The sequence below is a fragment of the Cephus cinctus genome, unplaced genomic scaffold (genome assembly GCF_000341935.2).
Source record: "Cephus cinctus unplaced genomic scaffold, Ccin1 Ccin1_scaffold0185, whole genome shotgun sequence".
Lineage (NCBI taxonomy): Eukaryota > Metazoa > Arthropoda > Insecta > Hymenoptera > Cephidae > Cephus > Cephus cinctus.
In genome coordinates, this window is record NW_014332907.1 from 23071 (window position 1) to 36151 (window position 13081).

Genomic DNA, 13081 nt, shown 5'->3' on the forward strand with positions numbered 1-13081 from the left:
TATTTTGATGATATTTTTTGACATGTAGTGACTTATGTACTTGGCCTCAATAATATGATATCAATACTTTTTGTTAGAGGAATTCACAGCAATCCTGTACTTGGCGTAGTTTTTTACACGTAAGTGTTTTTTGGGGGATTCTCATTACTACCGTCTTTGCGAAATATTTATCGATACCTTAAGGGCTATCTACAATGAGACCTTGTTGTAAGTATTAGACGGAACCGTTAGTCATTGTCGTTGTCGTGCTGCCGGAGACGGGGCAGTGTTCCGACTTCGTTCCGACATGAATCCACAATGTCGTTGTCGTAACGCGTATCACTTCGATTCCGCAGTCAATCTGAGTACAGAATGTTTTGTGCTAGTGGGCGGTGTGTTTACAAGAGAGCACGTTAAACATGGACACCGGTACTTTGGCAGTCTTTGGCTCCTATTTGATTCTGCTGGGTGCATGGAGTAATGTGTTGTTTTTGGGCTATAAGCCCAAAAACATCAAAACACGCCATGATTTCACACGAGTTGTACCACTGCCGTGCACGTGAACGTTGTCGGAAGATGGAAGAGATGGGAGTTGATCATCTCTCTTGCGACAGCCGACTACGACATCAATCAAACGCCTCCGTCTGACGACTTCATTGTGGAACGCACGTTCCGTCTTCCGACAACGACTCCCGTCATTCGTCTTACAATTACGTCTCATTGTACAATAGATAGCCCTTTATGCTATTGATCTAACGTAAATTCACCTTCTTCTTTTGGGTAATCCCCCGATTTGAAAATAAAGGACGCACTGACTATCAGTGGAGTACCTACTAGTAATTTCGTTCCGCTGATTAAAATTATAATTTTTTGATAAATGTATGAGAGCTTGCCACTTCTTTTGACTATTTTATATTGATTATACTGCTTGTATTAATTAATTTGAGTGAATATTGTACCTGTGTATTAATCGCAACTTTCGTATATCCCGTATTCGACTCTTTCCAATTGTTGGGAAACTTCGCGAGTGAATTTGTTCTTTGCTTTTGTTACGTCCGCGTGGAAAATCAGATCCTACGTACGTGGTCCATGACTAAGCATCGCAAGACTAAACAGTGGGGTCTGGTTTTTATCACATAGGGACCCTAGGAAATGGTTATCTAGCATATGGGTTCTAGGTCTACGGACAATGAAGTGAACCTAACGGGAAATGTTTATAGAATGTATTTAGTCTATGGTTTTGACCGTTTATGACGTTATTTATGCGATACATATGCGGACATTCCCGACTTTATGACTCTATGGCCCTTCCGAGAAAACCCCACAAAAACTCCTTATTCATTTACAAAGAAGTCATCCTCATCTAATCCTGATTCAGCAATTCTTTCACCCTTATGCAGAGTACCCCCGCCAAAATTCCCAGCACCAAAGAATTAATTTCTTTAACCACTCCAGGCTCTTTTCCTTAAAAATTTCTCTAGCCGAACCAATAGTAATAATCCCTAACCCTACTCCAACAATCCACCCCCGCTAACTAACATCCCTAATTTTCTACAAGACTCACTCTCATTCTCCGCTGGTCCATCAGACAGTACAGTTTTACTTTCCTCCGTTCACTAATTACATATTATAATTTCTCAGTGTTATTCTAATCCACTAATTTACGTAGTACCAGTTGATATTGTTTTCGCTTGCTATAAAATAGATTTCTTTTGTAGAGCTTGTTATCAGTGCACCATTTATAATAAATTTTACTCATTTGTTCACTTAACTTCATTCTTATATATATATCTATATATATATTGTGACGTGGTGGATTTCACCCGTCTTGTCCTCGGCGGACAATTGTCTAAAAACCAACCACTTCTACACCACAAACATCTTCAACAATCGTAATCGGCAGAATCAAGGTAAGCACAATTAAATTATTATTGGTGACGGTACTCTTTAATTGTGTTGAATTATCATAAATGTTAGATTTCCTAAGTTCAATTGTTTAGTTGGTGACGGTTTTCATTTGTTTAGAAACTTTCAAATCAATCCTAGTAAATATCTATCATAAATGTTAGATTTCCTAAGTTCAATTGTTTAGTTGGTGACGGTTTTCATTTGTTTAGAAATTTTCAAATCAATCCTAGTAAATATCCAGTTCAATTTATCCTTCCCTTGGTAATTAGAGGCATAGCCCAATCCCGAGTAAAGTGCGCAAGCATTGACTCAAAACAGGGCAAAGTAATAGTATATTACGGTTCGGTAAAGGCACCAGTCTAAGCCTCCATTCTGGTTCGGACGTAACACTTTAGTATCGTTACGAACCAAATTATTTATTCTCACGTTTCTTTCGTATTATCGTATCTATTGAAATATCGTCTAACGTCTCTTTCGCGTCAGCGCGGATATGTCCCGCTGCCGTATCGTATCGCCAACAGGGCCATAGTCCCTCGCTAGTTCCGCGTTTAGTTTAAGAATTTTTGTTTACATACAGGGTGCTTCGTAATTGCCATACACGGTAGGTTAATTCTGGTTCAGGGTGGCCCCCTGAGTAAGAATCCGTAATTCGTTTGGTCGTACGTTCAGTAGTTTTTCTACAAATTGAGTTTTTCTTCGGCCAATCAGAGGACAGCTTTAAGCGAGGTGTCGCGACGCCTTCAACAATGGAAGACTTTACAAGACTTCACTATAGTCGGCTGAGTTCACTTGGTACATGTGGCAACGATAAACAAATTTAAAGATCCATTTGATTGTCTGCCGCACATAGCATTTGTTTCTCGACGGCACCGATGAAGTTATAGCCAGTCAGGGATGCCCACTAGATACTACACCAAGCAAAGTACCAGAGAATGTGATTGGAGTAAAACAAATGCTACCGACGTTCCATGGACGAAACACATAAGCTGGACACCGGATCTTACAATACGTCAGATTGAAAAAAAATAGAGTAGGAGAGAAATGCAAAAACACGTAACGCCTTATTTTGCCCAGAGAATGCAGATTGGTGTGAATATTCTCTGAGCAAAATAAGGCGTTGTAATTTGCTGAATCACTTGCATGTCGCTTTCTTGCTTTCTTTAATATCTTCGGTGCATTAAACTTATCTATCTTTCTCTGGTATTTTTCTTTTATCTATTCTCTATATCGCCTGTCGATTCCTTTTCCCGCCTAGCCTCCTGAACCCCACAATGCTCTCCCAGTGAGATACCCTCTCAACCGGGTACATTTTTTGGAGATCTTGTCCATCACTTGATTCTCTCTCTCTCTCTCTCCCCCCTCTCTCTCTCTCTCTCTCTCCCCTCTCTCTCTCTCTCTCCCTCTTGCTCTCGCTCTCGCTCTCGCTCTCTCTCTCTCGCTTTTGCTTTCTACCTTTCTTATCGTTTTTCTCTTTTCTCATTTCTCTTGACGGTTTCGCCGTTTTCGTGTTTTATTCGCCTTATCTCTGGCAGAGTTGCTATATATGAATCTGTCTCTTTATATTCTTGGTGGAATCGCCGTGTACCTATTTTTCTTTTCCTCCTCTTGGGCGTATCGCCTTACCTGTTTCCTCTTCCTTTCCGTTGCTCCGAGCCTTTCCGCGTCCCCCAAAGACCCCTAAAATCTCGAGTTCCCTGCACTAGCGGTGCTCTCTCCTGAGATCACCTGGGGCCCACCGAATTTCGTTTATCGCGTATCAGGCCTTGGAAATATCGGAATTAGTCGAGAGAGAATCATACGGCGTTTTGTGTACGGTTTTCTGCTTTACAGATCTCGCTTACCGCTTCTCTACTTTCTTATCACGGGTTTCGGATTTTGAATTTTGTGAGGAATAACGTCGCAGTACGCTCCTGCCAGTTACGGTATTTATCGAAACGAGACGCCAAGACTAGAAACCTCATTTGTTAAAACGCTTAGAAAAAAATGGACTGCACTATAAGAATGCTATCTCTCTCGCCTCACAGTTTTACTACTGTGTGCGCGTTCCATGTTGAGTATAGTACCTAGATAAAGTTGGCCGGACAATTTTCAATTATTTACTTTTGATAATAGCAAATCGATTGGTGGCCATTGGTGGCCCACTTAGCACATTTGGTGGTCAACCGTTCTTTTGTAATTAATTAATCAAAAAATACCAGTGAACTTAGCCGAACAATTTATTTTTTCAACGAATTCAGTTTTCAAGAGGCTCAATTGATTGGAAATCGTTTGATGGTCACGAATATCATAATTAAATCATTTTATGGTTTTTTGCCAAACGCTGCAAATAGACTACCAATCATTAGCGCACCTTCCTGCATCGATTAAGACCACTTAGCGCAAAATCGGTTAATAATTATAAGTTTTATCAGCAAAAACGTGTCAATCCTCCTATGTCCCTTTCTTGGCCAATCCCAGCCTATGGTGCCAGTCGTACTTTACCCGTACGATTTTTCATATGGCGTGCGCTAATGCGTCTCATTAAGATTAAGACCTCCTAAAGGGAAATCGGTCCCGAAATATCTGCATTATCAACCATAAGTTTATATCCCAATATGTCAGATTCCTTGTCCGTTTATTTTAGCGTTTTTGGCGAAATTAAGGACCACCAAATGTTTTAATTATGATATTCGTGACCACCAAACGATTTCCAATCGATGGAGCCCCTTGAAAACTGAATTCGTTGAAAAAATAAATTGCTCGACTAACTTCACGGGTAAATTTTGATGAATTAATTACAAAAGAACGGTTGACAACCGAATGTTCTAAGTGGGCCACCAATGACCACCAATCGACCACCAATCGACCACCAATCGATTTGGTATTATCAGAAGTAAAGAAATGAAAATTGTCCGGCTAACTTTATCTAGGTTAATATAGTTCAGTGATGCTTACCTTTTATAATATACCCTATAACATCACATGAGAAGTGTTATTAGTAACTTATGCACGTTGGTTCTATCATAATGTAAGAATACATGGAAAATGATTTTGAAGTGGCAACGTCGCCGAATTTGTCCAAAGTTGATTTAGAAATGTAATTACAATCGGCGTATTCCGATATAAGCTTTCAGTACTGGCAGCACTGTGTCTTCGTTCCGTTACAGGGTTGCAGAGCACTGTAGCAGTGCCTAGTAACTTTGATGACGTCATAGATTTACCCAATTTTTTACTGTGAGCCCCTGACCATACGAGGGTTAGGCGCTCACAGTAATATAGGAAATGACCTCCGCTTCCGGTGAAATTAGCGGGAAAGAATGGGAAAACGAACAGAGGAATATGGATACTAAACAATACTGAAATGGATACAGGGAAAACTGAAATCGTGTTAATTGATGCAGAGACAAATGTATCTTACATCATAAATATATCTTCCGCGTCGATTGAAAAAGCAAAAAATGGTAAGTGAACACATTTTTCAACTGAAATGAAATTACTTGAAGTAAAATTGACGACACTGATAACCTAGGTTATACAATTACTATTTTCAGATTTTTGTCGGAGAAATGTAAGTATAACACTATTTCATAATAATACATTTTAATTCCGTATATCTACTGTACTAGAGTGCTTAATGCTTTCGACGCTGAGTCGAGCCACTGTTATTAACATACTGCATATACTTTCCGTGTTCCGTTATACAATTTGAACAGTGCAACTGATAAAAACAGAACGGTCGCACAGTATACAGTAATGACGTCATTTACAGAGTATTGAAAGCTTATATTGGAACACAGGGAATATATCTATGATTTATTCACTGATCTGCGAGACGGCAATACCGTATATGAAGTCTTGACGGCCATGTTGTGATTCAATGTGATTCAACAGGGCGTTTGAACTGTTATTAGTGCAACACGATTTTTAATATCATTTTTTAACAAATATAAGCATATTATTTACCTAAGACATCAATATTCATAGTTTTTATATTACCACAATTAAGGACAACGAAAAAAAATGGTCCAGTTCCCCATTGAACGAAAAGTCAAAGGGTGCTATGTCATACATAGAAGACAGAACAGGAACGACGGAATTGGAAAAATAGTTTGGTGAGGGGTTGACCAATCATCTTCGTTCCGAAAATGTCAAACGATGCGCGGGTTCCCCATGTACCATATTTTTCAGAAAACGGGCAGAAATTTTAACCTTAAAATTTTGATAAGTTTTACGAATTCCAAATCTTCACATTTCAATCTATGCAATCTTACAGATAATTAATATTTAATGATTTTTCTAACAATATGTGTCCTTATTATTGATTTTAATGAACAAAAATTAATTTTTACACTTTCCGAATTTTCGTTTTTTCTTCTACATGAGGACCCGGGCATCGTTTGACATTTTCGGAATGAAGATGATTGTTCAACCCCCACCAAACAATTTTTCCTATTCCGTCATTCCTGTTCTGTCTTCTATGCATGGAATGGCACCCTAATTTAACAGACCACATCCTGATCATTTTCTATAGCAGTCAATATAAACGGATTAATATTTCACAATTTGTAACTTATTAGAGACCTTAAAAATTGAGTATTTGCAAACATAATACAAAGAAGCAGCCAAATGTTAAATAAGAAACCCAATTATTTTATGTAAATGAAAAGCTTTGAATACTCACCTGTAAATGTGTTAAACCCGTGATATTGTCAGTGATGTACTTCAGCCATTGACTAAGAATAGCGCTGTCATCACAATGTATTACTCCTGTTCGCGCGCCGTTTAAGCCTCGTAGCTCGAAGGCATTACGCCTCAACTTATCAGTACCAAAAATATACCGAGTCACGTATGCCATCATCAATGGTACTGTAATAATAAAATATAAAGTACATTAACCTTTAGACAGTCGGTGTAACATTTTTTTCGAAACCTGTTTTCAATACATTTTTAGTCTAAAAGTCAAATATCGCATTCAATACTGAGACGTTTCGTGATTTTTGAGCGTTAGGAATCACGAGACTTTTTGTGCGGTTTGTGCACTGGGCATTTGTTTGTTTTGATTTCAGTCTGTCGACTGTATTTCGGATTCTAGGAATATTAAAAATAATAATTTCTAATATTATTTCCTCATGACTGTCGCTGTGACTAGTTTCAAGGGAATTACGCAATATTAGAGATTTAAAAGTCCTGTCTTCCCTTTCCTTTATCGGCGTCGCTGTGAGAGGTCGATAGGATTATTGAGAAATTCTAGGATTTGAGGAGTTCTCTCAGGTACTGTTATGCACATCCACAGTGCGTTATGCACTCTTATGTGGGGCTCTTGACGTATCAATCACCCAGAATGGATGATTGGGAAGGAAAAAGGATAGAGGATAGAAGGGTATAAGGGTGGAACGTTACAATACATTACGTTAACTCTTACAGCACTCTACAGTTACATATTAATCCTAGCTCGTCACACCTATTTTTTTACTCTTAGGCCATCGCAAGTAGTATGTCAAACCGATGCTTTTTCTTACTCTATAACTATTAAACAAATGCATGTTTGTAGATTCAATTATAGTGAAATCTAAACACCACTCTGATTAACAAGAATTAACTACAATTCAATAGCAAAAATAATTTTTTCAAAAGTTATAACATTTACCAAAAAACGAGTCATGAAAAACAGGTGAAATTCCAGTGTTTTCTCGGATCCACCGAACCCGGATATGACAAGGTAGGGTCAAGCAGATATCTCTGGCAGAATACAGAAATGCCTACAGTAATAAAAAACCGAACAGCGGACTTCGATAAGTGGGTTATTGGAATCTTTAATGCATCTACACATACGTAATATAGTACCTGTAATCACGTCAATCCATTTCTTATCATGCGTTGATAGCGAGGTCGATGAGGCATTAGAACTATGTCTGCTATGTCCGCATCTAGGACTACCTGATCGTCTACTTGGTGAGACCCATCCATCTTCCATTCCTCCATTAGCAGCATTATCTAGTTTCTCTTCTTTCTCTACATTGAATGCAAATGTTCTCCACAGTCATAAAACATTCTGCATTGAGCTGAATACACCTTATTACGTTGACTGATTAATATATATTTACTCACCACATTTCTGGAGGAATGGTTTGGCAGCTCGGTAATGTTTTACTGTTAAAACAACTAAATCTCCAGCGTTTCGTAGAATATTAACAGCATCATCATGATTGCAAGCTGTTATATATTCTCCATTAACTGTAACACAATTAACCATTAATTTACACATATGTTGCAGTTAAGGGGAAACTGTAGTACCCGACAAACATTTTATCGTGACAATGCCACCTTTTATTGTAGCAAACTGTAAAAACACGTGTGACATAGTTGATAATTTCTTGGTACATTGTCGCACGTCGTAAAACTGCATAAGTATAGAAAGTGTAAATTCTTATTAGCGAACCATTATAATTCAAATATCTTCCACTTGTGCAGCTAGTGCAAGTGAGACGAATAAACTTAATGTAAGGCCGCGCACTTCAGTAATGTTCAATGGCATATGATATGACGGTGACAAAATTTCGTTTCCATTTTTTGCTATGAAATTCAAGGCATAACATTATGGCCTATTGAACGAAACAGCTAGCATAGTGAGGTGGAAATACGGACCTATTATGTATTGTGACGTGGTGGATTTCACCCGTCTTGTCCTCGGCGGAAAATCACGCCGAAACGCGATACGGGCCTCAAAGGCCATTGCAAAGTCCAGGCAGGATCCACCGACCGCAAGGGCCTAATTGAAATTTCGATAGATTATTTTATTATTTTCTTTTGTTTTGCATCTACTCTGCCGGAGTTGGAATAGGTGCTCGCTCTCCGTGCCCGTGAAGACGCGGAGAACGAGAGAGGGAGAGCCAGCTGGAGTCCCAGGAGGAAGGGAGCTGCGACACGCGAGGATCGACACTCGCGCTATCTGCGGACAGCAGCTCTACTGGCCCCGGAGGCGCGCGCAACGCGGGACAGCTTGACGTCACGCGGCAGCAACGCGCTCTACTTCGCTGGTACTCAACCACGACGACTGGAAGCGGCGTACACAGCGCCACCCGACTGAGCACCACCTACCGACCCCTATGGCATAGCGCCCATCGTCAGTTTGCGCATAATTATATTTCCACGAGTTGGAAATCCAGGGACGCCTGGTGCACCCTCGCGCGAGAACGAATGTTACTCTTCGTAGGACCAAGATGTATAAATTGTCCACAAGAGATGATGGAAATTATTAATTGTCGCGATGACATATTCGAAACTGGCGCGTGGCAAAGGCGCTGAGTTGAAGGATTCGTCCGCAGGGCGAATCGCCGCCCATTAGCCTAAAGGGAGGGGGTTCTATCCTTCACGCGAAGACAAAGCGCGTGAAGATGAGAATCTTGCTTGGACACGCGACGGCAATAGACGTTTGATTTGTATTGTGAGTACGCGAGTGCAGTGAGTGCCATTGGGTTGACGCTTTGGTTTTCTGGGATTACGCGACCAGAGGACACCACGGTAAGCGAGTCTAACAGACTTTTGTGAGCGACGTAACTTCGTGCGAATCGTGGTACCGGATTTTGTTGTTTTCGTAAGTTTTGACTGCGCGTGTAACGAACACGCGGAGGGACAATCCCTCACCTCGAATAAGACCACGGCACGAAGGTCCGTCGACCGGCAGGGTTCACGGTTTGGAATTTTGGTTGAGATTAATCATTGAATTAGAATTTTGTACGTTCTCCGAATTGTTTCGTGTCATCCGCCCGTCAGGCACATGTAACTTTTGATTTAGTAACGCGAAGAACGCGTACAGGTCCTTGACGGTCGGTTGTCGTATTTTGGTAAACGCGGATTAGCCGTGTTACGATTTTTGAATTGAATTCATACGGTACGCGAAGTATCCGCTAATATCCTGAGTGTACTTTTGTTTTGTCTTCTTTTGATTTCTTCAAAGTACTATTTCTTTTTTTTTTTTGTAACTCGCCGATTCGGTATTGTACAAAATCGTCGCGCTTCGCGCCGCCGATTTTCTTTAATAAACCGAACCATTTCTTTGAGATCGAAGTGTCCGAATGATTTTGTTTGTCGCGTGATCGTCTGACCCATCCGACATTGTTCCGAATCCCGCCGCCTCCGCATAGCTGAGTTAGCCAATATAGGCACGCGAAGAGGAACCGTAGAGACTGATACGTGGTTCCGTTTTGGAACCTGGCGCCCAACAATACCTTCGGTATTTCGAGAGTGAAATTTGTTAGCCCCTGGGTTGCCTGGAACGCGTAGGAATCGCGTAAGTTATGCGCCGGTCGGTCTTGCATTTTCCGGTGAGGTCGATCGCGTAAAAATACGTCACAGTATAAACGATGCTTTATTAAGTATAGTTTGTGAAGAATAAAAGTGTCTTCCCAGGCTAGTCGTGCCATTTATACCAATAAAATTCAAATCCGTGATAGACCGAAACTTATATTTTTCCTTTTTATTATTTGATTCACCGTAATATATACTGATTGACTTTACTTTCTGGGTAAAGAAGCCACTTAGAGACAGCATTTTTCTCGTTCAGCCCCTGAATAAGTAAGTGACATAAAACATTTGAGAGAGGAAGAAAATCAAGGGAAGATGTTAAATTCTGCTAGCCAAAAAGTCAGTTGGGGATTAGAATTCGTAAAGCCCGGTCATAAGATACAGTAATCGAAATAAAGGGGCCGGAGAAATCGTAATCTCCCTTTATTCCATGTACCGTTTGTCAGCATAGGGTAGGTTTAAGATTCTTAAGCCCGTATTTTTACTCGCTTTTAGTGCTAATAGCGCGCTTTTAAATGATTTGTTAGTGAGTTTAAAGGTGACCGTATTCAAAACCGCTTTTATGGTCACTCTTAAGGTCACTAACAGCTTATAGCGTACTATTAGCGAAAAAGCCTATTCAGAACCGCTTTTGAGCATTTAACAGCGCGCTATTAGGCGCCATCTTGGGACTAACAGCGAGCTATTCGAAGATGTGGGCAGGGGCATGTTTAAAGTGACAGGTCGCTCAAATATGGTGGACCAGATGGAGGCTATTGCCGAGATAGATGAAGTCCGCGAAGTTAATGAAATGAAAGTAAGAAATCCGTAAGTTTTTCGAGAGAGACGTAATCCGTTTCGTACGCGACGTCATCCTTAGGCATTTCGACCGTGTTCAATGCTCAGAGGCTATCATATTTGTGGGGATCTTCATCCTCCACAAAATTTTCCAGGCAAATTTTATTGATTTTGAAATAGAGCCCAGAAGGTTTTGAGAGAGCAGAACCTCCACCTGTACCACTCCCACGCTTGCGATAGCAAGAAATAGTCTTCTTTGCTGTGAGTTTCCACCGCTGCTATGCATCTCTTATATCTTTCCATTCCCTCTTAATTCCAGTCATTGCCATTTTCTCTGTTAGTTTCATTCATTTGTCTCTTCTACTCTTTTGCAATCAAGCATTATTTGCTTTATTCTCTAGTATATCACGATTGTCGCTTACAAATCGTATGACTAATGCTTTTTCTTCGAGGGTGAAATTCTCCTTTCGTTCCATGATGATCTACAACCATTTATTTATTTTTTTCATTTTCATGTCATGCCTGTCTTATAATAGTTTTAACGTATTAATTGAATATTAATAACTTGGCTTCAAGAAAGGAAATTTTTGAATTTCGAATTTCAAATATGGCTGCAGTTTTCACCAAATATGAAGTTCGCGCTTTCCGAATGCCACCGAATACTCCCGGACATAACCGAATATGCCCGAGTCTTCCCGAATGATTCCAAACGCGGTTGAAAGTACATGTGACAAGATGCTGCTCCCCGTTAGCGTACTTTTAGCTAAAAGCGGCTTAAAAGCGAGTTCTGAACACGGTCACTAACGACTCGGCGCAGTCACTTTTAACTAATAGTGACTCTGTTAGTGACCTTAAGAGCGAGTTCTGAATACGGGCTTTAGATTACAAAGTTGAAATAGAGTTAACCAATCAAAAACGAGATTTGACTGGAAATAACTAACTGGATTGGATAACTCTATTTCAAACATGCACGGTGGAAATATATGCATTGCTGAACAATAGGGTTCTTCCGTTAAACTTAAATCGACACAATTCGACAAAAAGCTTGTCTATTCGGCTATACCTGAAAATGGTCAAATTGACCATGATGCAACTTTAAGCCGAGTCGTGTAGACTCAGTTTGGGTAAATGGAAAACTCTATTCTTTCTTTATTAAAACTTGTGAAATATCTTTTCAAATAAGACTCAACCTTGTGACAAAGACTACATTTCCATTGTGTGATTTAGAGGGGATTAACCAATCACGTTCGTGTATTTTTCTAAAATTTCGCACCTGATTGGTTACTTGTTAACGATATTAATCCCATAGTTGAAAACATAGTTAAAGAATCTCTAGGCCTGCAGGCTAACCAGGAGGAATCTACAATATATGTATAAAAAATAATTTTCACCTGATATACATTGTATAAAAAAGCTGTGAACTGAATTCACTTAATTATGTTAAAAGTTTCGGTTTCGATTTTGCGCTGTACCAATTTCAGGTTTCTGTCACGATTTTAGGTATAACATTTATAAAAATTCAGTTAATTGTTACGGTTTCGGTTCCACATTTTTCCGGTTACTATCAGTTATCCATTTCGGTTTCAGTTACGGTTACGATCCCTGCTTACTAAGCGCTTATTCGCGTGATGCACTAATGCAAGTAAAAAATATTTTTTGTAAAGTATGACGATGAACCAATGTACATACATTTACAAATTTTAGATAAAATTCTCATTAAGAGTAAAATATAGTGTGTAACGTAATTCTTTTCCTTGACCCGACACCGATAGCAAAACATACGAGAACGAACTATCTTCGAGAACCAACCTACGTTACCTTCGGCCGTCCACCCGTCGTTCGTGCATCCGCAAGCCAGGCGGGCGCCAGCCAATTCTTTTTTCACCGGGAACTAACGAGCCGGTATAAACTGGGAGTTGGGGTGGAACAGGCCCAACTCCACCAAGAACGAGAGCTCAGACGGAACCTATCAGACGAGGCGATAGCTTAACGGATCCTGTCAATTTTTGGGAACGCGTAAAATCGAGAAACGCAACCGTAGGTGCTGATATTTGGGGTCGCGTAAAATCAGCAAACGCAACTGGATACACGAACGGGAGCGGACGGTTACGGAAATGCACGGCCGCTCAGGCTG

At 40.1% G+C, this 13081-nt stretch overlaps 1 protein-coding gene across 11 annotated transcripts in view; it reads right to left on the minus strand.

The window, feature by feature from the left end:
- Positions 1 to 6547: 6547 nt before the first annotated feature.
- The window catches only part of LOC107264593 (gamma-1-syntrophin), a gene marked incomplete at its 3' end in the record, with an annotated part of 13192 nt that continues 6658 nt past the window's right edge, over positions 6548 to 13081 (minus strand). For all 11 annotated transcript variants that reach the window (XM_015733001.2, XM_025081832.1, XM_025081836.1 and 8 more), the window contains 3 exon segments: positions 6548 to 6732; positions 7711 to 7878; positions 7975 to 8100. In XM_015733001.2, the coding sequence (XP_015588487.1) occupies positions 6548 to 6732; positions 7711 to 7878; positions 7975 to 8100 (479 nt within the window).